The sequence below is a fragment of the Halichoeres trimaculatus genome, unplaced genomic scaffold (assembly GCF_033239565.1).
Source record: "Halichoeres trimaculatus isolate MK-OKI-2021-1 unplaced genomic scaffold, fHalTri1.1 fHalTri1_scaffold_16, whole genome shotgun sequence".
Taxonomy (NCBI): Eukaryota; Metazoa; Chordata; class Actinopteri; order Labriformes; family Labridae; genus Halichoeres; species Halichoeres trimaculatus.
The window spans coordinates 8,452,192-8,479,207 of NW_027437194.1; the positions used below are offsets into that span (position 1 = coordinate 8,452,192).

General features: G+C 39.0%; 2 protein-coding genes across 4 annotated transcripts in view; one reads left to right on the plus strand and one right to left on the minus strand.

Annotated features, from left to right (window-relative positions):
- The window catches only part of pde8b (phosphodiesterase 8B), a 46,784-nt gene extending 40,942 nt beyond the window's left edge, over positions 1-5,842 (plus strand). For all 3 annotated transcript variants that reach the window (XM_074690193.1, XM_074690194.1, XM_074690192.1), the window contains exons 20-22: positions 274-441; positions 538-667; positions 2,805-5,842. In XM_074690193.1, the coding sequence (XP_074546294.1) occupies positions 274-441; positions 538-667; positions 2,805-2,914 (408 nt within the window). In that variant the 3' untranslated portion in view covers positions 2,915-5,842. The remainder of the gene's footprint in view (positions 1-273; positions 442-537; positions 668-2,804) is intronic.
- A 1,801-nt stretch (positions 5,843-7,643) lies between these two features.
- On the minus strand, positions 7,644-15,642 carry wdr41 (WD repeat domain 41). The gene is made up of 13 exons (XM_074690414.1): positions 15,233-15,642; positions 12,739-12,854; positions 11,922-11,970; positions 11,706-11,834; positions 11,557-11,619; positions 10,994-11,105; positions 10,813-10,875; positions 10,632-10,736; positions 9,228-9,412; positions 9,021-9,142; positions 8,220-8,305; positions 7,998-8,131; positions 7,644-7,926 (listed from the first exon to the last, which is right to left on the minus strand). The coding sequence occupies exons 1-13, from the start codon at positions 15,278-15,280 to the stop codon at positions 7,786-7,788; spliced, it is 1,353 nt and encodes a 450-aa protein (XP_074546515.1). The 5' UTR covers positions 15,281-15,642; the 3' UTR covers positions 7,644-7,785.
- Between the last annotated feature and the right edge of the window lie 11,374 nt (positions 15,643-27,016).

Below are 27,016 nucleotides of genomic sequence, written 5' to 3' on the forward strand. Positions count from 1 at the left end.
AGATATGTAGACACAAAAACACCAATCTCCATCAGTTTCAGGTTTAATAAATCACAAAGTAGGTGCTAATGTTTACATTTACATCTCCTCCTCCCAGTATTTTGCTGTTCTGATAGTGTGCATATATTCTGCATATTCACAAAGGGCAAACACGCTAAATGGATTGCGGTGCGCCCAGTCAGAAAACCAGTTTTGCAGATGCTATGAAGTTTGCATGTGTTTTTTATTGATCAGGCTGTTGGTATTTAACTTTAAAGGGTTTCTTTCCCACAGAGCGTGAACAGCGACAGCGAGGGTCAGGCCAACATCAGGAACTCTCCAGAAAACCGCCTGCTGATCAAGAGGATGCTGATCAAGTGTGCAGACGTGTCCAACCCCTGCAGGCCGCTGGAGCTCTGCATCGAATGGGCCGGACGGATCTCAGAGGAATACTTTGCACAGGTGAGAATAACTTGGTCTGATGAAGATGCAAACGCTCTGACCTTTTGTTATGCTAAGTCTTTACTCATTCATCATGTTTCTGTGCGTGCTCTGCAGACAGATGAGGAGAAGAGGCAGGGGCTGCCCGTGGTGATGCCCGTGTTTGACAGAAACACCTGCAGCGTGCCCAAATCTCAGATCTCCTTCATCGACTACTTCATCACAGATATGTTTGATGCCTGGGATGGTGAGATCACTTTCTCTTTTCTATAACCTGCTTGTTGTCTTTAATCAGTTTTGTTTCCATTCCCTGACAGTTAAATGAGAGGGATCTCTGTGTATTTAAACGAGGAGTCTGATTGTGTTAGTGGAAGGTGAAAGGGCCTCTCTACAGGCTTAAACGTTTACTCTCAAACAACTTAAGTACTTACAGTAATTGGATCAGCGGAGCTTCTTCACCTCTCTCTTTGACTGTTGACCTGCAGGACGTCTGGTGTCTGCTTTCAGGTTCACTCCTGATTCTCCCTCCATTAAAAGTTCCACCTTCTCTGTGTTCAGCGATGAAACTTCCTTTTTTTACACCTTTGAAGGAACAAATTGAAAATGATTGAAAAGAAGTTGTACCCATATCTGTCTCCATCAGAAACTGAACATAAGTCAGTAAATTTACTGACTTATCAGTCTTTTAATAGCTTTAAACTGCTAGAAAAGCAGTGAGAGAAATTTTTTGAAACACCACTTTTTGGAAAAAATGATTTTGAAGTGCTACAGATCTGTTCTTTGAGGCATGGCAACAAAAACTGAAAATGTTAAAGCTTCTTAAAACTTGAGTGTAGCCTTCATTCAGGCAGGCCACAAAGATTCAAGCTGTGTCTAATTAAACCAGTGTTGTATGTATCGACACAGATGCTCACTCTGTTCTGTATATCTGGGGGTCTTTGCTATTGCTCTCCCTGCTTTGGCTTTTCATGAATGCTCATAAAACAGACAAGGAAGTGTGCTCGCCTTGCCTTGGCTTATTGAATGTATGTAGTGTGGTAAAAGAGAAGGATGTTAGTTCTGTCTATATTTAAACAAACTGTCATAAACAAGAGGTGAGGTGTGCTCTGCCTTGGTTTTTCATACATACTCAGGGAGGTGTGCTCTCCCTGTCTCACTTGCCAAAGAGTAAAAGTGGTGAGGCCCTGCCCAGGTTTATAAAAGCTTATGAAGGAGAGGGCAGGTGTGCTCTACCGGCTTTTCATGTATGCTAATGAAAAATGCCTTGGATTTTTAGTTTTGCGCGTCAAAGAGGGGAGAGGTGTGCTCTCTTTTCCTCTGCTTTTTGACATGAAAGAGAGGGCAAGTGTGTGCTCTAGAGCTTTACTTTTCATGAGCATGGGAAGGTATACTCTGCCTACCTGCGCTGTATGTAAATGGTCATAAAAGAGAGGAGAGGTGTGCTCCCCCTGCCTTAGCTGTTCTGACTATTTATTTATCTATTTTTCTAATTTTTATTTTATTTTTTATTTATTTAGGTATAGTTTTAAGACATAGAGGAGTTTTAATATTCTTGCATGCAAAGTTATTTATAGGGATGGGGATTTTAACCACTACAATACCAATCAGTAGTCCCAGGTTTCTACCACGCCTAGGCTCTACAACCCTAATAAACAGTGTGTACTCAGCACCAAGAATATTTTATTTAACCTAAAATAACCAAAAAAGGACAGCTCAGTAATTAAGAAGCAGGTCAGCTTAAAATTATCCTCCAAAGGACCATGAGATACGACACTTTGTGCCATTATTTATTTCATAGATAAACCCTCATTTTGTCAAACTTTTTTTGGAGGATCAACAAAAGATTCTTCTAACTTTATAAATCCTCAAAGATGCCCAGTGCTCTTCATTCTGTATTTTAAATTTGAAGATTTCAGGACAGACAAAGTAGACAGTACGAGTAGAAGAATCGGGAAGAAGAAGGAATATCACAGAGCTGTCCCTCTGAATTTCCCTTCCAGTTTGAGTCTCCCCTAGAGAGAAACTTGTTTACCGTCAACACGGATCTGATGTCACGGAAACATTGTAAATGTCAGCGGCAGGGAGAGAAAAAGAGTGAGATAAAGTTTGGAAAACAGAAGAGATGAGGGTTTATGATCACAACCAGAAAAACACACAAGCAGCTGCGATCAATCCTTTGCTGTCAGGGTCCGTTTGAGGTCAGCGTGGGGTCAGTGTTCCCTAGAGAGGCAGGATGTAGGAACACACACACACACACACACACACACACACATACACACACACTGGAGAAAGCAGTAAGACCTTTAACGTGAAGGAAGCTGTGCGAAATGTGCGAACTGTGTGTTTGAATTCTCTCAAATCCTCTCTTCACTGTCTCTCCTCAGCCTTCGCCACCCTGCCCGATCTCATGGAGCATCTCTCAGAAAACTACAAATACTGGAAGAGTTTAGATGAGATGAAGTGCAAGAGTCTACGTCCTCCACCTCCTTCCTGACCAACTTCTCCTCTTCATCTGAGCTGAAGTTATAAACAGAGCTCTGCCCTCACAGGTAACTCATGGACACGTTCACTGCCGTACTCTGTGGGATCGAGGACTCAAAGTGCAGAAAACACAACTCACGAACAATCGCAGCCTCTTTCCTCACTGACAGGTTGTCCTCTCTGCTGCCAGGAAACTGTGGACCTTCTGAGGAAACTGACAATCTGCACCATCCAGTGTAACACGAACCTGCACTTTAACTTTTTGGGCTCCCTCTCAATAGTTTTGCTTTCTTTCGCCTCTAAACACAACTTTTGTGATGTGATTGAATCTTCATTTGCCAACTTTTGAAGGTGCTCATCTGAAAACCCTGACCGTTTATCCCTGCATCTGTCTACCCTGTAATAGGAGAGCTCTTTGCATAGATTTAAGAAAGAGAAGAATCCAGAGCACCAGATCCCTTAGAGTTGATGCTCAATCGTAGGATTACAAAGAAACAAAAGTGGAAGAACATCTGCTGTTGTGGAATCATGCTTTTTGCACTGTGAAAGCATCTGTATGAAGAACAAGAGAAGGAGAGCAATTGCACTGTATTGGAAAGGTCATCAGATTTATCTTTTTAAATATTTCAGGGTCCAAATGGTGACACAATATTTATGAATCTGGCAACTTATCTCTTCTGCATTCAGAGGCACTGTAAGGACTAGATCAGTGAGCTGGACTGTCAGACAGAAAAAGGACAGAAGAGCAGAAGAAAGTAGAGTTAAAAAGAAAGACAAATGTATGTCTTGGTAAGAGTTATATCTTCAGAACAGTGAGTAATGGTGCTCATGGGAAATGGAGTTTTTATCCTTGGGGAAAACGCTTCAGTCCTTACACAGCCTTTAAAGTCAGAGTTGATACTTCAAAACTTCATCACATGTTGAACAGTTTTGTGACACTAACTGTAGAAAGTTTCATCCAAATAAGAACTGCTTTGACTGTTCTCTGCTGCGTTACTGTTCCAGTCCTGCAGGGGGCGCGTGTCCCTATTGACACAGTAGGATGTTAGATGTCGAGACGTAGCTGCTGCCAGCTGCAACACATCGATAAAGACTCTCATATTCTGCCAATGTGGATCAAATTTAAGTAACAATTCTTTAAAAAAAATTATATAAAGATATTAAATGTCATTTGGGAAGTATTTTAGGTCATTCCAAGAATTTTGAGCCTTAATTTGTGTTTGCTGCATATCGACCCAAGATGATTATTCAGTCTTATGATGGGGGATTGGTCATATTGAGTCTAAGAGGATATGACTGCAAAATAACAATGCTAAAATTTTTAGCTCCTTATGGTTCATCTTGTGGAAATATGATCAAAGTGTTTGGATCTACCAGACAAAAAAAAAGTAGATCCGCATGTGGAGATTTCTATGATGTGACTGCCCTCTGCTGGCTACATGAGGGTGCTACAGCAGTAATGCTCAGTCTATGAAATGGTGCATCATGTGTAGTCGTATGGCTGCTGAAACCGTCCACTGAAGTAGTGTTACGAGCTATGTGATGGATATACAACTCACAGTATCAGGCTGCAGATTTTAGATTATTGCCAACTATTTTTTAAAACCAAAAAACAGCTGAGGAGATATTTTAAGAATCAGAGAAGCCCAAATTCTCTAATTTGAGCTCCTTTGATGTGATTTTTGTCTTGTTTCTCGACCTAAAACTTTATCTCAGGCCCTGGGATCAATATTAAATCTGGGTTTCTCACACTGAACATGCCATATATTCAATTTCAAAAACAAAACAACCCAACCAGGAGTAGATGTAACACTGGTATTAAAGCGATTTCTTGGTTTTAATCTGCTTCATTCTGATATCAGCCTGAGTTTTTGTACCGTTGTGGAAGCATCTCTACTGAAACTTCTGTTTAAACCACAGAGAGGAGTAAAACAGCAAGTGTTCAGTATTTGTGTGTTCATCCCTGCAGTAACCAAAGGCACAGGTGCCTTAGTCTTTGGTGAGTTGTTTCCTGCTGTTACAGGTTTTCCCTCCTCTAAAAGCCATAAAAGTACTTTAAAATCTGAGGAGTTGTGGATGTGTAAGTTTTGAGTCAGTGTCCGCAGTCTGTACCAGGGTTTCTTCCGAATGACTGAGATGTTTAAGGAGTTTTTGGAGCCCCCTGGTGTCAGATGAGACTGAGAGGGCTGTGTGGAAATCTGTGTAAGCACTCGGTGCTTCTTCAAGCTACCATGAGAAGTTTTTATCTGCTGTTTTTAATATCTGAATTCTACAGCTGGGGATAGGTGACAAAGTGACTAACTGCATGCTTTTCCACTGCAAATTTCTACAATTGATGACTTGTTTGAGGGCAAAATTTACTCAAACATACTTGATAAACTCAAAAAATTAGGAAAGACATACGACAAACCTCCTGTCACAGGGGGTGCCAGAATCAACACAACCTGAAAGTTCCTTACAGGAGCTTTAAGATTGAATTCTGTTTTTTTTTTTGTTTTTTTTTGTTTTTTTCTATCAAACTTCTTGATTCCTTATCTATCTACACCAATCCCAGATGTTTCAAATAAGCAAGAATGGATTATAGATTTCTGGATATAGACTTCTTCCTGTCTTTTCCTCTCAGCTGACACCAGAGGCGCAAGAGATCTAACCTCAGTTCTTTGTTTTCGTTCAGTCCCCTGCAGAGTTAGAGTCACATCCACGTTCAGTGTTTCATGATGAAGTCTAGTTGATTTTTTGATGACCGAGGTCTTAATCAAAGCCTTAAAGCTCTTCTGGTCTCAATGTTTGTCTCCTGTTGCTAAAGTTCACAGTAAGCCACTTGCTCTTGCTGTAAATAGTCTTCTAATGTTTGTTTCTGCTCTGCTTTGTTTTACACAGTGTGCTTGTGTATCAGCTGCTTTATGTCACAGATTTCCATTAAACAAAAAAAGATTTTTTTTTAACAGTGTTTTCAAGTCTGGATGTTTCCTCCCATTCGAAAATGTTTTGAGCAGTTTTTGTCCACAGGAAGAGCTTTAGATATTCAAATCAGTCTCTGAGAGGGTCGCGAAGAGAGGGGACCGATCAGAGGAGTTTGATGATGGCTACTGCTTGAGCGGTGCTTAGCAGCACAGATTCTCTGGAATAGTTCTAACCAATAATGTCAGGATTCCAAAAACACATCCTGAGCTTAGGCTCTTATGCAGCCTATTCTGGAATGTTGCTGAAAGTCAGTTACCAGTATTCTCAAAATAACCAATATTCTGGAATGTTCACGGAATTCTGGTTTGGTACTTAAATTCTGGAACGTAACCTGAATTCTGAAAGTAACTGAAATCCTAGAACGTTACCTTAATTCCAGAATGGTGCCAGTAATTCTGGAACCTTACCTGAATTTCCAAATACATTCCGGAAAGTGGCCGATTCTGGAGCGTTACCAAAATTCTGGATGTTTCTGGTGTTTTAGAACATAACCAATATTCTGGAATGTAGCCAGAACTCCAGAATGGTACTGAAGTTCTGGAATGTTATCTGAAATTCTGAAGTTATACCGAAAATGTGGAATGTTGCCAAATTCTGGAATTTTAGAATGGTGCCTGTAAATCTGGAACCTTACCTAAATTCCTAAATACATTCTAGAACATGGCAAATTCTGGAATGTTACCAAAATTCTGGAGGTTACTGGTGTTCTGGAATATTACCAAAATCCCGGAATCCAACCTGAATTCCAGAATGGTACTAAAGTTCTGGAATGTAACCTTAATTCCAGAATGTTACCTGAAATTCTGAAATTATACTGGAAATGTGGAATGTTGCCAAATTTCTGGAATTTTAGAATGGTGCCTGTAATTCTGGAAGCTTACCTAAATTTCTTATACATTCTGGAACATGGCAGATTCTGGAATGATACCAAAATCCTGGAATGTAACCTAAATTCCAGAATGTTACCTGAAATGTGGAATGTTGCAAAAATTCTAGAATGTAATCTATATTTCCAGACTTCTTCTAGAATTCTTAAATGTCTAGGGACTGTTTCTGTAATTCTGAAAAGTTCCTTGAATTCAAAGGATGTAACTTTAATTCTGGAATTTTGCGATATGCTGGAATGTTGCCAAAATTACAGAGTCCAACTTAAATTATGGGACGTTGCCTGAACTATGGATTCTACTGAGTCTCTTCTCTCTCAATCTTTTCTTGTTTTTTAAACTAAGTAAAACATTTAGAGAGATAGTTTTAAAGCCAGAACTAGCCCTTCCAGCTCCTCCTCCTCCTCCTGGTTAAACTAACGGACTGTTACTATGACCTGCTGTTTTCCCCCAAACTCTCAACAAGGTCGGCAAGAAAATGTCTGACCTTTCCTATTAACCCAAGCTAACAACACAGAGACAACTGGAGCTCAGAGAAGAGGTCTCTCATGGCTCTAAATGGTCAGATATTATGGAGCAGGAGCAAGTCTGCAGAGAAAGCAGCAGCTTAAAGGATGACAATCACTGCAGTGATGCTGAAAATAAACCTCCAAATCTCCTAAAAGAGAGCTGTGAAACAGGCTTACACTCCAAACGTGAAGAGGCCAAAATCAGGAAGGTGCTCACACAGCAGAGGCCGACAGAATACCTCCTGATCCCTGAAAAGCCTTCAGAAAATGACCCACCACCACAGGAGAAAAGCTGCACGATGATTTCATCACCTGGAATCAAACACTGCACAGTTTGTTTTTAGATGAGGTATTTACTGAGTTTAAATTAAACACTTTTCAGGCACAAAGCAAAAAAAAAAAAAAACAACCAATCACATCATCACAAAGTGCAAATAACGATCATTACAGGAAGCGCAAATCATCTACACACAACTTCACATCTCTGTTTGTTCTTAAGGCAGTAGCACGAGGGGTCAAGGGTCAGGTCAGAGGCCTCCATTCTCCTCCAGCTTCTGGAAAAGAGCCAGACTTCGCAGGTGAGCCTGTCTCTCTCCGTTCTTCCACAGGATGAGAAGGTGGTCTGTGGAGCACGTCAGCAGGCCATTCTCCTTGAAGCTCACAAACATCTGAGAGAACATGGAGATTATTAGACTTGCTCTTTTATCAGATTTAAGGTAGTTTAAGTGTTAAATCTTACCTGTACAGCCCCTGAGTGTCCAATCAGATCACCAGTCAGCTCCAGAGTCCTGATGTGTGGGACGTCTGCGACTTTCTTTGACGAAGAACCGGACTGTTTGTTCGAGCGGCCGAAAGTCCACATCCCAAAGAAGCCTGGAGCATTCATTAAACACAAAATACAGTTGATATGAACTGAATGTATTTTTTTAAATTCTGCAGCTTTTTTCTGTGTGTGTGTCACCTGGAGAGGTTGGCTCAGCAGGTAAAGGCAGGTCCTGGATCTCCCACATCCTCACACTGCCGTCTTCAGAGCACGACATCAGCTCACTGAAACAAATACAGAGTCATAACATCACAACATCACATTACAATGAAACAAAAGAGGACAAAATATTAAGGAACTATTAATCATAAAAGTTCTGTACTGGGTTCTATGTTGAATTGAGTTGGAAAAGCTTTTATTTTGAAGAGACAGTCTCTTTTAGAATGAAAACCCTGCTGCATGAATTTAATCTTATTAAAGGTTTTCTTTTTGAATTGAACAACTTGGTTTTACAGAAAAATGTCTCATTCCTTGAGGTACTCCAGTCTTAATTCAAAAGTATTTTTGTGGACTAATAAGCAGCGAAAAAATAAGGAATTTAAAGACAAACTAATAGTAAAAATCCTTAAATAAAGAGGAATAAAATGGGTGAAGGAATGTGCAAGAAAAAATGGCAAGTGGAGGTATTATTTTTTCAACTTAAATATTCTAAAACTTTATTTTTGTAAAGTTTTCTTTTTTGAGCAGTCTTTTATTTTGAAATTCTTGTTCAAGTAGCAGCTCCTCAGAGTTGTGTGGAGCATTAACAGGAGACAACTGAATGCAGACATGTAAGAAAGATGTGAGGCTCCTTATACTCAGCAAGAAGGAAAGCAGTGGCGCCCTCAGGTGGAGAAAACAGGTCAAATCACAAACATAATCAGTGGTTTCAGCCTTTGAAGCTGGTTTGAGAGTTCATTCTAAGATTACAGCTTCTCAGCCTCTATTTGATGTCTTTACCTGTCAGATAACAGCATGGTGTGCAGGACGTTGGAGTCATGAGCCACCTTCCTGTAAGCCACGACCATCTTCATCACGACACTGTAAACGTACAAACCGCTGCCCACAGCGGCCAGGATGAGCTGCAAAAACACACAAACGTCAGTCATCACACACATCACATAGAACAACAAAAAAAACAAAGGTGACGTCATCCTGTGCTCTCACCTTCCCGTTGGTGGTCAGGTGCTGGATGGACATCTCGCTGGGTTTGGGGGCGGCCAATCGAATCTCAGCCTGAGCGGAGGACTGTGACTCCTCCCACAGGATGTGCTCATAGGCCAGGATGTTCCAGTCAACTGCATCCCATAATATTAACTCACCTGAATGGGAGCCAGTGGCAAAGAGGCCGTCTGACGAAAGAAACACAAAGTTACTATCATCTTTTCTTATGTTTGTTACGTACAAGCTATTTTACTTTAATGGTTTTAAACAAATTGCTTACTCCATTTTTTGTCTCCCTCCCATTTCTTCATTTTGTATTTTAAAATTCTACTTAGGTTCTTCTAAAGATCCAAAGGAGCAAAATGTAAAATTGTGCAGTTTCTCAACTGGTCTTGAGATTTGCAGGCCAATATTTGAGGGGATCCAGATTAACTGATAATGTTTGTTCACATCAAAACTTCCACTTCCATCCTCTTTTTCCCCAAAGACTCTTGGGATATCAACCGAAGCTGATTTTTTTTTTTATTTACCCTTATATGAATACATCCAGAGACATTACCAGAAATTTGATGCCTTACAGAGTTACAAATTCCAAGCCATGACCATTTCCACACTTCCTCTACCCCTCACCCTGTTTCTCTACATCTTTCCTGTCCATTTCAGGCAAAAATAACTAAATATTGTATGTTTTACAGTGGTTTGATGTCTTATTTAAAGTAAAAAAATGTCTTATCACACTTGATATGAGCCACGTTCAACTGGTCAGTCCAGAAAAATGTCTTGTTTCAAGTTGTTTTAAGACAAAAATGAGGTCTGAATTGCTTGTAAAAAGTTAAAAAAAAATCTGCCAATGGAACAAGAAAAATTTGCCAGAAAAATTGCTTGAAACTAGAATAATGTCTTAATACAAGACACTTTTCTCTTGTTCCATTGGCAGATTTTTTGACTTGTTAATAGCAATTCAGACCTCATTTAGTCTTCAAATAACTTGAAATAAGACATTTTTCTGGACTAGTCATGTAAGTGTGGCTCATGTTTAGTCTAAAAAGACATTTTATACTGATTATAGGATTAAAAAAATTAAAAAGATTTCAGTTTTTGCAGTGCAGGCTGTACATCTCCTGTGTGCAGTGCCCTACGGTTCCCTGAACTACAAATGAATCCTAGATTTGGATCATCTTTAGATCTGCACCGAAACTTCACCCCTCTATGGAAACCGGTAGAAAATAAGGGAAATCTTGACTAGATGAAAACAGGGTGCAGATATGATTTAGAGGTTAGCCCTTAAAATGGGTTTGAGTCCAGCCTCTTTCCTACTCTCATCAGACTCTATCCACTGACCTGTACTCTTTGAATAAAAGCATAAAAAGTTATGAAAAAAAAACTTTAGAGAAAAGTAAGACTGACCATTGATGTTGATCAGAGCTCGGATCTGTTCCTGGTGGTCGGACAAACAGCGGATCTCAGACAGAGACAGAGAGGAGTCGGTGGAGACGGTCAGCCTATAGATCACTGCAGAGATGACAGGAATATAACGTTTGTGTTTCTTCTTTTTAAAATCAAGTTATTGAATATTCTCATCTCCTACCGATCTCTTTATCCATGGCAGCAGCGATGCAGTTCTTGGGCAGCTCAATCAAAGCCGTTACTCCTTGAAAATGACAGGAAGTGTTCAAACAGCGAGGTCAGAGGTCAATAAGTGTTTGTGTAACAACAAAATAACTCGGGGATCTCTGAGTGTGTGTCTCTTCTTCTCTTTTTTATCTCACCTGTGTCACTATGGTTCGGTCTCTGACACTGCAGCTGGAAGTCTTTGTTCCACACACACAGTTCCCCTCCACCGGACACCCACACACACAGCCGCTCCAGCACCAGGAGACACTGAGACATACACACACACGAATTAATGTGAAAGGAATCACAGTTAATTATCTTATAGATGCTGTAATTAACCTTAAAGAGGAGCTAATCAGTGATTTCATCTTAAAGCATAACTGGCAGAAGAATCTTTGGAGTCAAACCTTTTCATTAGAGCGTTTTACATCCAGACAACACAAAGTTAATTACCCAGAGCTGAATGACACTGAGGAAAATCCAAGGAAATATCACAACAAGGAAGAAGAGCTGCACATTTTATCTATCAGGTTGCACTGAGGAGACGTTTATCACTCTGGAACCTTCAAAACAACTCACAATGTTTGACTTTTTATGTCTTATTTATTTGATTCATGAATGCTGAGGATTCCTCTGAGCCGGATAACAGCTATTACAGAAACCAGATGTGGTATGAGTGGAAGATCATCATGAGTTTTAGAAGGAGAGGATGTTTTACCTTCACTGAGGACTGCATGTCTGAAATGGTCTGAACTCTGTTGCCTGTGTCAGGATCCCACAGCTGAAGGATAACATTAAGAAAATCAAACATAAAGGGATTGATACGAGTGTTGGATGTAATATCTCTGTCTTTTTATTCCAGGATACACTGAGGCTCTTGTCCGAGGAGGCTGTGATGAGCGATGTGTGCGACAGGACTCCATTATTACACCTGAAGGTGGTGATGGCGGTGATTTGCTGAGAGTGTCCCCTCAGCTCCTGCAGACGCTCTCCGGTCTAACAGACACAGAAAAGCAATTAGAGCAGCTGTGTTGAGCTCAATTTCACAATGCAGTGAAATTATCAACCTGCAGGAAGTGTTACCTCCACGTTCCACACCAGAATAAGGCCGTCATCGCCTGCTGAGGCACACCTGGACAGGACGAGATGACAGGTAAGAGATGTTTCTCACAGGAACAGACAGTAAGACTGTGAAAGAGGCAGCAAATCCACCCTGTTAATCTCTACGTGTGTGAGAAATGACTTCCTGCAGGCTCATCTCCACCTCAGAACCTTAAAAATAACATCTGTCCTGCTGGTTTTACACCTCCACTCGCCCTCTGACCCCAGACTTTACACACTCCCTGCTTCTAAAATCAACAGACAGGATGAGCGGATGAAGAAGAGAGGTAAAATGAGCAGAGAGGAACTGTCCAGGATACATTTTTTTGGGCTTCAAAAGCAATCTGGAGAGAATTTTCTGGCCTTTGCCCCCGACTGTGGACCCGTGTGTGGAGAGGACGAGACCCAGAGGAGGGGGTTATTACTGGAGGAGACCAGGCGTGAAGCGACCTCCACCTCCACCTCCTCACACACACACACACACACACACTTAGTTCTGTTACAACCCCAATCTGAGCACTTATGCAGACCCACTGTAGCATGCCGATGTGCAGCAAGCTTCCACAAAGGAGAGCAGGTGCAAAAAGCTTTCAGTGTGTGCGTCGTGAAAGGCTTCGGCTCTACTGTACTCCGCACACACAATCACACAGCGGTGATGATTGGGCTCTTGTCATGCTCTGTAAGTTTGCAGTAGGTGAGGATCTCCTGTCAATCACAGAGGGGATAGAGGCCAGCGGAGGGTGGAGAGGAGCGGGGTTAGAGAGGCAGAGGGAGAGGAGGGGGGTCGTGGTCTGCTTACCTGAAGTCATCAATCTGCACCAGAAATCGAACAATGTCAAAATGTCCTTTCAGCACCTGCAGCTCAGTGAACCAGTTTTTGGGCTGTTCCTCTCCGATGCACAACACAGGGCTTTTCTGCAGACGAGGGAAAGAGAAAGAGAAAGTAGTGTGAGACACAGAGGCCGTGCTGCAGAGAGACTACAGTATTATCACAACAAGATTCAGAGCTGCAAGGATCAGACGCTCAGTTATGAGGAAAAACACAGAAAATGCTGCTCTTGATTTTCGTGTTTCAGGATTTTCTGACTACTGCATCACTTCAGATTCAAACTACAGACTGTGAGTTAGGTTTGGTTGTTAATCGGACGAACAAAATGAATCAAAGATGTGACGCTGCCCTCTTAGAAATACTTCTCAGCTCATTTCAAGTTTCAATCTAAACACTAATCCATAACCAGCAGCTGAGTCGATAATGAAATCATTGTTATTCTAGCTTTAACAAATGTATTATTATTGTGTCACACATTTTTGAAGCTTAAGGCGTTCGCTACCAAACTTTCCTACCTTAGCGTTTGTTTGATCATTGTGTTTCAGATGTCAACAAGTTACTGCAACTTTAAAAAGAAGATATTCCAACCTACAAACTCCCCAGAGGGGATAATGGTGTAAAGTGCTACTTTCCTGTGCAAGAATTCATCGATTCATAGTGAGTTTGGGTCATAAAAAGGCAAATCTGGTATGTTTTATGTTCTGTGTCACTGTGAAGTACAAGTTAGTGCTGAAAAGTTCAACGTCTCCTTAAGTTTTGAAAAAGTATTACTGAAATCCTTCACTTTGGTTAACAGCTGACTCATGCTTAATGATGGGATTAATCATGAAGAATATCATATTATGCAGTAACAGAGTTTAAAAAATAATACAGTAATGACCTATTTTAGTCACAGTCTGGGTGCAGGAGTGAGGTGTTTTTGACACTTCTCTAAAGGGTCCACTGTCAAATCTGAGGTTATTGTTGGGGTGTTGTTTGCCATTTATTGAGCCAAGAAAAAAACAGGTGAATACAAGTTACTTCAGTGGTGATACATGTGGTGAGGGTAACAATAATCTCTATGATTATTGCTGTTCCCAGCCACCACTGCTTCACCTGAGCAACTTTTGTAGCGTTTACCTGCCTGTTTACCTGAAGTGCTCCTTGTGGTGAAATAAACAAAAACAAGTTAAATGGCTAATACACACATAAATAAAACCTAGCAGCAGTCAAACCTTGTTGTCTTACCTGCAGGGAAATATATAAAAGAGAGGTTGACCCAAAAACAACTACATTTGCTAACTTCTGTACACACTATAAAAAAATTAACACAATGGACAGTCAAAAAAAAAAAAGAAATTCTTGTCTGGTCCTCCAAAAGCACTTTAGGCTTCATATGTTGAATTTCTATGAGTGACATATGAAGGGGTATAGCAATGAATAAGTCATTGTTAAACCAAATACCAAAACACACAAAGTTAACTCACAAAAAAACCCAACAACAACAATAAAAATAATAATATTAACAATAAATCCCTTCATTAAGAATTTGAAAGTGGTTTCTGTGTATTCTATATGGGTTCAACTGTTTCGATTGTTGTTAGCCCCACAGGGCTGCCTTACCATTGACTATAAAAACACTTCAACACAGGTTAAGAACCCCAGTGATGACAATAATACCTTTTTAAAATCATACAGAGACAGGCAGCTTTTCTGTACTAATCTGTGCTGTACGGTGATAAAGAGCTCAGAAATTTAAGTGTTGAAAATCTCCCTGCTTTTCCCTCTCCCCCTCACCTGTTTCCCTGCACCAGGAGTGGTAGTGAAAACACACCCAGCTCGCCTCTGACAGATCTTAGAAAATTATGGAGCTGGCTGTGAGGATGCAGATCATCCTCTCCTGAATAATGGACTGGGTATTTGAGTTAAAACCAGCTAAAACACATTATCTGTATAAAGCTGGGGACTGGAAAGTTGCTTCCTATTCATCTGTTCAAGTTCCTGAAAGCAGCACATTTTACAGAAACAGCTCTACAACAAATTCAGATTCATATTCCCAAAAGATGACTTCAGATTATTTGAAATGAACCTCGTATATGAGTTTTCTGTTATTTGTTCATAGTGCATCTATTAGGGACACATACAGTTTACTTAAACAAACTGAAAACAGTGGATCCATAATGTTTTAATACCCAGAACTGCAAAAGAGATACTGTATCAGGTTATCTGATGGCATTAGCATTTTTTCAGTCAATCTACTGACCACATATTGCTTAATATGTGTTAGAAAATGTGTTAAACGCTCAATTAATGAGCTATGCACCTGCTGTTTCCTGTCAAATACAGCTAAGTGAAGTCTAAGAGGTGAGTACAGTATAACATTACCATAAAAAAGACACGAATAAGGATGAAAATGTACATATAAAGGTAAATGTGTGTTGTTTTTGGTGCAGCTAACAGTATTAGTACAGTATTTACATCCTACCTCCACTGAACCCTGAGCCTCCCGACCACCGAGAATCCACCGAAACATGGCTTCGTTCTTCACCGATTTAAGTTAATAAATATTTATTAGACTTACTCACATATGCTCCGAGAATGTGTCGCAAACATATCTTAGCATCAAGCTTCGTTACCCAACAGTAACACAACAAACAGGCTGTAGAGGAACACGAAACCGCTTCGACATCTAAACAAAACGACAAATAATCAACCCTAAAAGAGCTGTTCGTAGATTATTTTTTCAGTCCGTCATAAAAAACACATCTGGAAACTTAATCGCTTCAAAAACAGAGCATTATAAGAGAGCTACATGTCTAAATAGCGTTTTTTTTTTTTCAGTTTCAGTCAGAAGACCACAACAAATCATTCATGTGACTCAGACTACGGAAGCTTTGGAGGGACAAAATTCATCCAGGATGAGAAGCGTGACACTGTGAGTACAAGAGCTGCAGCAGCAAACATTTTGTGTTTTGTGCATTTTTTTGTGAAACTCAACGATACATATTTGTGTTAGAATATTTATTCGTTGTTATTTTTCCAGAAAATTCTTCGAAAACTCGTTTGAAATCCTTAGAGACACTGTTTATTTGGATGCTCATTAGCTACTACCGGGGTGGCATATGACACATGAAAATATGTTAAATTTTTTTGCAAAGCATACTATGAAATAATTACCCATAGAATCACAAAAAAGTTAAATTCATGTTAAAATGAATTTCATTTTGCTTTGTGTTGAATACTATGGTCCACTGGAGTAGACATGTTTGACATTTTTGACACAGGTTTTCATATTTCATGCATCAGAGGGTTAATGCATAAAAAGATTTGATTCTTAAAACTTAGAATGAGCTTGCAAGCACTGTGTTCAAAGCCAGATTTGTTGATTTTTTTCTGCACAGGTATTTTTCTTTTCTTTGTAGGCTACAACATAAAAGAGAACAATATCTGAGGTATTGAAGACTTTTAGAAGACAAGAAAATAATACAAAAATAGATTCAAATTGAAAGATTTAGGCTTACTTTGAAGCAGATTTTTAGACTTGTGTGATCTCTGAGGGTAAACACTCAAAATGTGCCACATTAGAATTATAAAAAGAGGAAAAGCTAAAACCAAAACAACCAATAAAGTCAAAAATGACAGAATAGCGGAGAAAATATACACACCACACTGCATCTAAATTAACAAGTTTAGTGGAAAAATATGAATCATGGACTTGACTCATTCCTGGTCTGTTTTGTTCAAAATTTCCAAAAGATACTAGTCAATACTGTGCACAGAGTTATATGTAAAGACACAATATGTCATTTTTTTCTGATCTTTATTGAACAACCACTGTTTTTAACAAAGATCTGTACTGTAGTGGATTTTAATTTGTTGGATACTGTCAAGGAATTGAGCAAAAGTCACATCATGAACTGTTTGGGCAGTTTTTCCTTAAAAGAAAGTCAAATAGGTGTTTGATTTTATTTCTGGAGTCAGAGATGTTGACTTGGATAATGTGTCATGTAGCACAAAACATCCACAAAGGTAATGTTTGTGGCATGTACAGGACTATTAACAGACAGAGAGAGATTAATATGAGTCTATTCTCCAGACAAATGTCCAAATAATCTCCAATAGCTTTGATTTCCAAGTGAAAACATGGCATGCAAAGCTTCTCTCTTTTTTAGAAGATGTTCATAAATGTGTGTCCTCTTTTTCACTGGGTGTCATGCTCCTTTGAACAGCTAGATGGCAGTGTGTAACAATCCCATGAGATGTGAGAGCATTCAAACCTTCATTAACCATGAAATAACAGGTTTACAAATGTTTTCCCTGCGCTTATATAACTGTGAGGACATTTCTTGAATGATGTTAGGAAATTTTAACCCTTCATGAGCTTTATTTGTTTATTTCTCACCTCTTTCTCTCTCTCCTCTTAATGTCTCTCTTCCTCTGTTTTTTTATTCTCACTCAGTGTCTACCCTGTTAACACACAGATACACACTCACCACACACCCACAGTCACACATCACCCTAGCTGTTTCTACTCCTGCTCCCCCGATTGAGACGACACGCAGTGTAGGGCCTGTGACCTTCATGGTGGCTCAGATCTGCGGCTGGCACTGATTTCTGATTTAGTGTCGATCCGCCGCGCTTGTCAGGGGCTGCGAGGTGCTTTCCATGCGGTAATAGAAAAGCTCAAGGGCAGCTGGAGAGAGGAGGAGGGTTAGAGAGAGGGATTGGTAGAGGTGCTGTGGATGGGTTTTAGATTTGGAGATGGGTGATGCTCTGTTTGTTTAACTATGTGTCAGACAGCTGAAGGCGTGGGTCACATATGTAGACAAAGAGAAGTGTTTTGGGTCAGTGGATGAATATTTCAAAGATCTGGAGGAATATAATTCAGATGATATACTACAGTCATGCTTGTAGCTCAATGAAGCTGAATTTAAGGACTGATACAAGCTAAAATTTGAATATTTGCACCAAACTCTAATCCAAACAGAGGTCAGGATGTCTCTGGAAGACAAATCAACCAAAACACTGACACCAGAGTCCTTTATGGGGGCTCTTTAGGAGAAATGAGGGTGTCACTTCAGTTCTACTGCTATATTATCACATACTCATGAATATTTGTGTGAAACTGTGGAAAAATCTAATTAGCAATTGGTCAAACTGTCTCATTATAAGTCCCTTCCTTAAGTCTTCATGACTCCTATTAAAAATCAGTAAATTGCCAACATTTTCACCTGTCCAAGCTAATTCTATTCTGCCAAATTTCATGATAATCCAGGCAACATTTGTTTATGTTGTTCAGTGTAGAGCCATGATGCTTGCATGGATAAAAAAAAATGAGACTGCTTAAGGGTTAAGTTTTGTCCAAAGAAATACACTGCGAAAACTGTAATCAAAGCAACTGTTGTTGTTTTTTTATTAAAAAAAAAATGTCTTACTGGACCTAAGATGACCCACATTCACCGGACAAGTCCAGAAATGTCTAGTATCCAGATTTCAAAGACAAGATGTTTAATGATTATGATTTAATGAAATATGATTAAGGAGATTTCTGGATCTGGTCTGGACCATTCTGGCAGAGAAATCAACCAAACAATGGAACTAGAGGCAAGTCTCAAAACCCTATAATTAACTTTCATGGAGGATTTTTAGGAGAATTACAGCATCACCAAATTCATACTGGCACATCATCTGAAGATGGAGAATATTCATATGTTATATAAATCCAAGTGGAAAAATAACTCACTTCTCTTAAAATAAGTCAGTATTTTTAGCTCTTCATCTCTCAGATTAAACATCAAAAATCATCAGAGCCATGCAGGTAGCACTGTAACTAAGTTTTGTAATCTTAATAGTCATTAACTGTTAAAGCAACCTGGAAAAAAGGTCTTCCAACTATAAATCTCTAAGGATTGTAAGCACACACAAAAAAAGATAATTTGAATTCTTTAATATTAACATCAATGTTTTTACAGTGTCAAAGTGGACATGGAAACAGATGTAAGGTTGAGATATGTCCTGAGAAATACACTGCAAAAATGTATTATGAACGACGTAAGTAGCTCTCCAGGCTTGTCAGGTTGTTGTGGCTATAACACAATAACCCGTCAGTCCAATAAAAACATTTTTTACTATACATAAGACGGAAACTCTTGCTTAGATTTGTGTTTTTGCAGAGTATTTAAGATCAAAATGTGGGGTTTTGAGCATCAACTGTATCAAACATGGACGTCTCTGCTACGTCACCAAACTGGGTATGATGTTGGCTTTGAGCTTTCTCTATCACGTGAGCTGACCTGTAGTTTTGACTGGACAAACTAATGAATTAGGAAGAAAATAACCCCATGCAGTGTGTGCCGGTGGAGAAATTAGTGTTTCAGACCCTTGATTTTTTTTAACCCGGCTGGAAATATGTTTTGTTAATGCTGTTAAAGTCTTATGTTTTGGCTTGGTGTGTAACTTTTAGCACTTCTGCATAGGCCCCATCTTTCTAAACTGGATGTTGCACCTTGGTTTTGAGATGGTCCCTGGTGTCACTGTTCAGTCGATGTGCCTAATAGAATGATCCAGACTGGATCCAAAAACCTCCTGATTAAATATCTTGTTTTTAATATCTTGAAATTGGACATTTTTCTGGACTTGTCAGTTGGATGTGACTCTTATTGATGAGACCGTTTTTAATAAAAATACGACAGACACTTGCTCAGAGTTCTGTTTTTGGAGTGTATCTCTTATGAATAAATCTTAACCTTACACATATTTTTCGATACTGTCTTTGTCCTCAATAGTCACATGTCTCTATACTGAAGTAGATTAATAATTGTTGTGTGAATTGTCGTGAAATTCTGGCCAAAATAAAAATGTGAAGCTTTGTGATAAAACTCTAAAAACACTGGTAGTTTACTGACTTTTGATCTGAGTCATTGTTAGTTTAAGTTAGTGACTTACTCTGAAAGAATGTGACCATTAGCTGAATGGATTTCTACATAATGTCATACAAATATTCATGATCTTCTGCTGTTGTGATGTTATAACTTTTTTGGTGCTCTGACTCTTTGCTTAGACTTCAGTTTTTGCAGTGTAAGTTCAAAGGCAACTTTTACAAACACGTTACAGTGCTGAGAAAAGATGAAAAGGTGAGCACAGACTTGTGGGTTTACTGTGAAGAAACAGGAAATAAAAAGTCGACTCTTCCTGAGCGCAGCAGCTTCAGCCTGAAGTGGACGAGGTGTCAGATTTGACCAATGGCAGGAATCAGCCCAGAGGTGAAGTCATGATGCGATGGCGGCCATAAACACAGAGCCAGAGCAAAGAAACAGGTCCACCTCTGCCTCCCTCAGCCTGATCTCATCCCCACTCTCTCCTCCTGTAAGGAAAACAAATGGTTATGATGATGGAAAAGGAATTAAGCTGTAATTTAACAATGGACCAACAACAGTATTCAATAAGAGGCTTGCTCCGTCGCTGCTCCAAGGGGTCCTGGAGAGGAGAGAGGCTCATTCCTGACCAACACACTTCACTGTCCCTCTTCATCAGGGTTTCACTGTGTTCTGCTTTACCTACAGCGGCCTCTGCATCACATGGGAGCTGTGCACAGACCTCAAAACACAGGGATGACCTGCAGGACTCAGAGCAGGAGGCTGAGCAAATATTGCTCCTCTTTTTTTCTAAGAGCGAACAGCTGTTTTTTTTTTTACAAGTCAAGAACTTCAGATTAAAACAAAGAAAGAAAACACCTCTCAAAGTTAAGAGCAAGAATTGTATCTATTTGGGACATTATCAAATCAAAGTGAACAACCAGCATGTCATCAGCAAATGAAGTAGATTTGGTCTGAAGTGGACTTTCATAACATTCATGAAGAAGTTGGGCAAGAATATGAAACAAGTTGTCCATAAAGAGGCTTTGACCACATCTTAACTCAAGTTAGATAGTGGGTGATATTTTCCAGCTGGGGTCTATTTATTTTGGAATTGATAAACCCCCTACAGCCAATCAAAATCAAGTATTTAACTTAAATGCGAAAAAATACACTTTAAAGCTCCTGTGAGGGGTTTTTAGGCAGCTATAAAGCTAAAAAGCTGTTTGTGCACCAGTTTAGCTCTGCAGTTTAAATCTTGCTCCCCATGTACAAAAATTTTAGTCCCTGAATTGAAGTGAATCCCAGGCTGGATTCAGACTTGCAGGCTACTCACAGGATCTCATCCCTGACTCGGTCTATTCCTTCTCCTGCTCTGTTTCTCTTTGGGCACATGCATCAGAGTAATGTTTGTCAAAAAGAGTCTGTCATAATTTGACATTCTTACTCACATTAAGACCCTTTTTTTGTACAAATTTTACCCTGGATCTTGTCACATAGTGTGCTGATCCTATTTCTTGAGTGATTTTTCTTTTCACTGTTTTGGTTTTATGCACCAAGCTGGTGGATTTTGAAGAACTTTTATGCAGATTTTGAAATGTGCTCCATAATTAAAATATTATATTATCATATTGTTACTCAGTCCACTGTCCTATCCCTAAACAAAGGTGTAAAAACCCAAGAAGTAAACACTATAAAAGGGTCTGACTGTTACGCTTTGCTTGTTTTAACCTCTGCTGCAGGAAAAGGTGTCAGATGAAGTAGTAATAATGTTGCAGTACTATCTATTGTTTGGTGTTTTCCATGTCAGTTGTTTGTGATAAGATGGATCTGGCTGTTTAAAAACAGAAGGTTTAGATTCTTAGTAATTAAAAAAAAAACTCTTTGTACACATGCTCAGGCTAAAATCAGTCAACATATGAGAACTAGCGCCACCAGTCGGCCAACTCCCCTAGGGATGCAAACTCAGGACTGCAGGACTCAAGACCCTCATGATGATATCCTTTAGTGCCTCATTTTATCTTTTTCTTTTTTTTCCCTGTAAATGAATAATAATAATAATAATAATAATAATAATAATAATAATAATAATAATAATAATAATAATAATAATAATAATAATGATAATAATAATAATAATTACACATTTTATTAATAAAGTGCTTTTGAAAAACTCAAAGACACTGAACAGATGTTAAAATTAATACAAGCAAAAAAAAAAAAAAGGCACAAGTCAACCAAAACAAAACAACAGTGCAGTCACAAATCCAAAGCTAACGTAAAAAGGTGAGTTTTTAACAGAGATTTGAATGTTGAGGGACCAAAGCAGGGTCTTTTCTGCCATTATTTGGAGAGGTCAGGATAGTGGACACAGGGTAAGAGCAGGAAGTGATGTGCCGCAAAAAGGCTGCAGGTTGGATTCAGACCTACTTGAGGTCTACAGACCACCAGATTTCATTTCTAGTGTCTAACATAATCATAGTTGTCCCTGAAACTGTAGCTTCTGGTCCTGCAGACGTATAGTGTTGTGATGCTCTCATGTTTTAAGCACGGGCTCCAAGCACTGAGTCTACAGCTTCTGTCACTGGTTCAGGATTGGGGGAATACTCACAAAAGCGACATTAAGGGCGTGCATGGACTAAATGATGTTACACTTGCTTGATCACATGCAAAGAAATTGAAATAGATGGGTACAGAAATGGGAAAAATTTCCTGATTTCATCCTGATAATTTAGAGTGAAACAGCTGTCTTTGTGAGGAGTAGTTTTTTTGGTTTAAAGCAGATCCAATGAGCACAGGTCCTTCAAATGCAGTAGATGACATTAAAATATCTTAAGGTATAATGAAAGAAGGTGGATGAGGCTCTGATTTAAATCTATAAGGTAGGTAAATGAAAGAGGATCATGGTCTAAAGCTGACCACGGAGGATGACTGAGAGCATTCAAGCTTGTCACTTTGATTTGTCACATGAGTCTGACTGTAATTGGTGTGTTTCAGTCATCATGGGTTAATTATCAGCCTTGACCTCCTGCACACACACATACACTGTCTCTCACACACACTCTTTAATACGATGATAAGATTATTTTTGTGCAGGTTTAAAAAGTTTAAAGACAAACCGCTCAGTGATGTTTCTCTTTCAAATTCCTGTCTCTAACTCATCCTCACTGTCTGCTTCCCCCTCCTCCTCCCTCCTCACTTCTCCCTCCCTCCCTCATTGGCTGACCCACTAATGTTCTGTTCATTTTCTCTTATGAATAGATAATGGGCAAAAATCAAATCTCTTCATTTGCATGTAATACAATTAAGACCTTTTCAAACAATGACAAATGGAGGGAGCAGCGAGGTGTCAGTCAGAGGGAGAGCAGACAGCACAGGCCAAGCGCTCCGTTTTAACAGAAATTAATAAAACCTTCAAATGGGATTTTCTCACCGCCATCTGGAATAACAATCTCCAAGACTCCCCTAGACTCTGCCTGTCAAATAAAATTAAAGCGCTCATGAATTCGGATTCATAACTCCAGAGTGAAGCCACTAATGTAAAACCTGAGGAACCTTAAAGACTGGATTCATGCTTCTGTCGATGAAAGTATAGGGTGTGAGGCCAAAATAATGTTAATTTTTAATTCGTATTTTCCACCCTGTAAAACCCATAATTTTATGTTTTATATCTTAAAGGATTTTTTTCATTTTTTTGGAAAAAAAAAAAAAGTTTCATTTTTCAATTAATTTATGTAAGCATTTCAGTCAGACTAATATTCTGTACATGCCAGAGGCGCCCTCTGCTGGACAGTTTTTGAATGATGCACCCCATGTTGTTTTGATATACATGAAGCAGTACTGAAATATATTGACTTTAATCTGTTCTCCCTCTTCAAAAAGCTTTTTAATTATGTGGTACTCAAACTTTGTTTTTCCTCCACAAGAACATAGCTGTTAAAGATATTGTATGCATTGACCAGCTGATTAATAAGCCTCAAGTCAAGACTAATATATTCTTCCAGATTGCAGGGTAATTTTACCATTAACCTGGAAAAAAGGACTTATTTTCTCAGGTATGATTAAGTTAATTTAAGCCCCACCCACAAATTAAAAGCTACTTTAACTTACACATCCATTCAGCTAAAAGCAACATGTGCGTTCAACTTCTTCTACTATTCCTATTCTGCTGTGTCTGATATGATCAGGGTCGTTTCTATCCTCACTGATGCTCGCTCTGTTTTGAACCCTTGGGCTCTTTGCTGCTGCTCTACCTGACTTGGCCTTTAATGTATACACATGAAAGAAAGAGGCTTTCTAGAGACATACCACCAAATTCAACTTATTGCAGGTAAGTAGATTATTCTTTTCACAAGAGTTTTTCTAGATGGACTTCAATTAATGACCACAAGAAAATAGAGTCTACTTGAGGCTTCCATGAACATTTAGCAAGGCACCACCAACTCACCACCAATTTTCTTTTACTAACGTCTCCTGTGGCCATTGTATCATATAATTTTGTTCTGTTTCCTACTCTCTTTGACTTCAAATTGGCTTGAATCCTATCTCCATCATGTGCAGATGAATAAACAGTGTCTTCTTTGTTGATCAAATTGGCATTAAGATCCAAATTTGTTATAAATACGCAATGATAGCTTCATCTGCCAAACTCTCCATCAAATGTTGTTTTTAACATAATAGCAAAAACATGACTTGTAAAACTGCAGAGGCTACAGTCAAAATGTATAAAGTAATAGATTCTAATAAATAACATCATTTGACTTGACTTAATAGTCTTTAGTTCCAAAAAAAGAAATCCCCAAAAAGTTAAAGACACCTGAGAAAGCAGCCTCAGTTAGTTTAAAATCGTTTAATCTGAATGAAGGAAGTTAGAGTTTATGGCTAAGTACAAATTAAAATAAAGAATAAACTATATTTTCTCATTAAGGTAGTGGAAAGTAGTGAGCAAGTGTTTCATAAAAGGTTGCAAAAATGTCAACCTTCTGCAATTAATCATGTAATGTTTCACATGCAGTAGGTTATACTTCATATATATATATATATATATATATATATATATATATATATATATATATATATATATATACATACAAAAAATTAAATCCAAATTTAGAGACACTTCTTGATATAAAAAAACAGCAAACATTCTCAAATACTAACATGCATGCACACTAACACATATAATGTTTTCCATCTTACACACACACACACACTCTCTCTCTCTAACTCACACACACACACGCGCGCACACACACACACAGAGGAAAATTAATGAGCTCTCATTCATAATCCAGGAGAGAGAGCCATATTCACCCTTGGATGGTTTATTGACTGATTTCATTTATTTGTGTGGAATAAATCGGAGGTAAACATTGGCTCGCTCACACATTTTCTGCGACACACTCGCTGCACAGCATTCTGGGAGAAATGATCCCACCAGCAGCAGGGTCACTGATTGGCTACCTCGTCAGCGTGTGACAAATTACCCAATGAGAAATAGGTTACACATTTCCACAAACTAATTAACCTGGGTGATAGTGAAACAAATTATTACATTTATGTAATATTATTTCACGTCTGTCGTTTGAGTGCAGAAATCTTTATCCTGGAGCGTCAGGATCGCTTTGTCTTCGTTGTTCAAACCACTCTGATATCAGAAAAACTCTGCATGAACAGAACATGGAGACTTTAACCTCAAGAACTTTAAATTTAGGTGTAAAATGAGTCCGAGACTAATGTGCTTATGTGTTAATTACATAAGTTGAACAGGCTGCTGTATGATCAAACACGGGGATCAGGACCCTGGCTTGGGTCATGAGACAAAGCTGGGAGGCTGTGTGCTGATCAACACTACAGGGAATGTATGAAAATTTATGTTTGTGATAGTTTCTTTAAATTTTGCAATTAGGCTCTGTTTTAAGAGCTCTCTGCACTTTTACGTGGAATGTAAAAGGGGGCACTGCAACAGCCTCTGTTCATGAAGCGTGCACTCAACCCACCAAGGAGTTTAAAAGCAGGTAAATTTAGAAACACAGTACATGGAGGTTTAAAAGCTCCAGTGGTAAACCCTTTGTTTGTGTTCACTATGGCGCCCCCTGTAGACAAAGCAGTACCTCTTGTGTTGGTTCTTACCTGCGGTTGTGTAAGTTGTCTATTTTACTTTTAACATTGCAATCTGACACTTCCTGTGAATATTTGCTGTTAAAGACACAAACGAAAAAAATGTTGATTCTTGATGTGCTGTCATTTTTTTTTTTTTTTTTTTTTTTTGCACACCTACCCCCTTGAGGTGATTTTAGGCATTGAAAATAAAAATTTTGAAAATGGTCATTCTACTTGCTAGTGGCGTCTCTCTGGAAGAGCTAGCGTGTTTACATCATAAAGACTCCATTTCCCATGAGCACTAGCACCCACTGTGATGAGGACATGACTCTTTCTAAGGCATTTGTTTTTAAGTTTTTTTTTTGATCCTACTTTTCTTTTTATTACTTTTCCCAGGATGCAAAGCGGCAATGCGATGCATTTATTTATCGCTTTAAGGGTGGCAACAACCAAACTTTGTAAACCCAGTTTGTAGTTAAGTGTGAGCAGACTATCTGTGTGTAGTGTTCCTCACAGCCAAGTGCTTTAAGACATGTCCCTAACGTGCAATGTTGGTAAATCCTGGTTATGTCCTACCAGTGGTCATCTACCAACTCTAACCTCACCAAGCAGAGCTAACATAACCTCACTCATTTTATTTTACTTTTTAAGTTTGGAACAGACCACTGCAGAATAACTGCTGCATGTAGGTTGAAATGAACAATATCACAAACAGTTTAACCCGTGGTTTAGCCCGTGCTCTATCACTTTCCTGCTAAGCTTTCTTCTGCTCTGACGTCTTTTTTCTGCCTGTCAGTCCAGCTCTAGTATCTGATCACAGATCCTGAGAAATATCATGTCAAAATAAAGAAGTGAGACTATTTCCAGATCACTTGGAACCTCACAGGAATTTTAACAGCACACTTCTGGCTTCAAAAGCGCAGGGATGACCTCACTGAATGTACATGAGATAACTCAAAGTCCTCATGATGAGGTCACTGAAATATGATGTCACTGATTGAGCAGAAATGGTGATTCACTTTAAAGTGGGATGTACTAAATTGAGACAAACAGGTGTTGGATTGAATGAAAGCAACATTAGATTTTGTTTATGATGCATTGAGCCCTGCAGAAACCTTTGCTTAAAAAGATCAAATTTCTCTCAACAAATTGCATCAACTCACGGATGAACGCAGGTTTTGGACATGACCCAGGATTCAGGAGGAATCAGGTTTAAAGAGGACAGAGGTGCAGTATTCAACACTGACTTTAAACCATGAAACAGTTTGAATAAAGGAGGTTTTGATCCATGATGTGACATAATTGAAAATGAT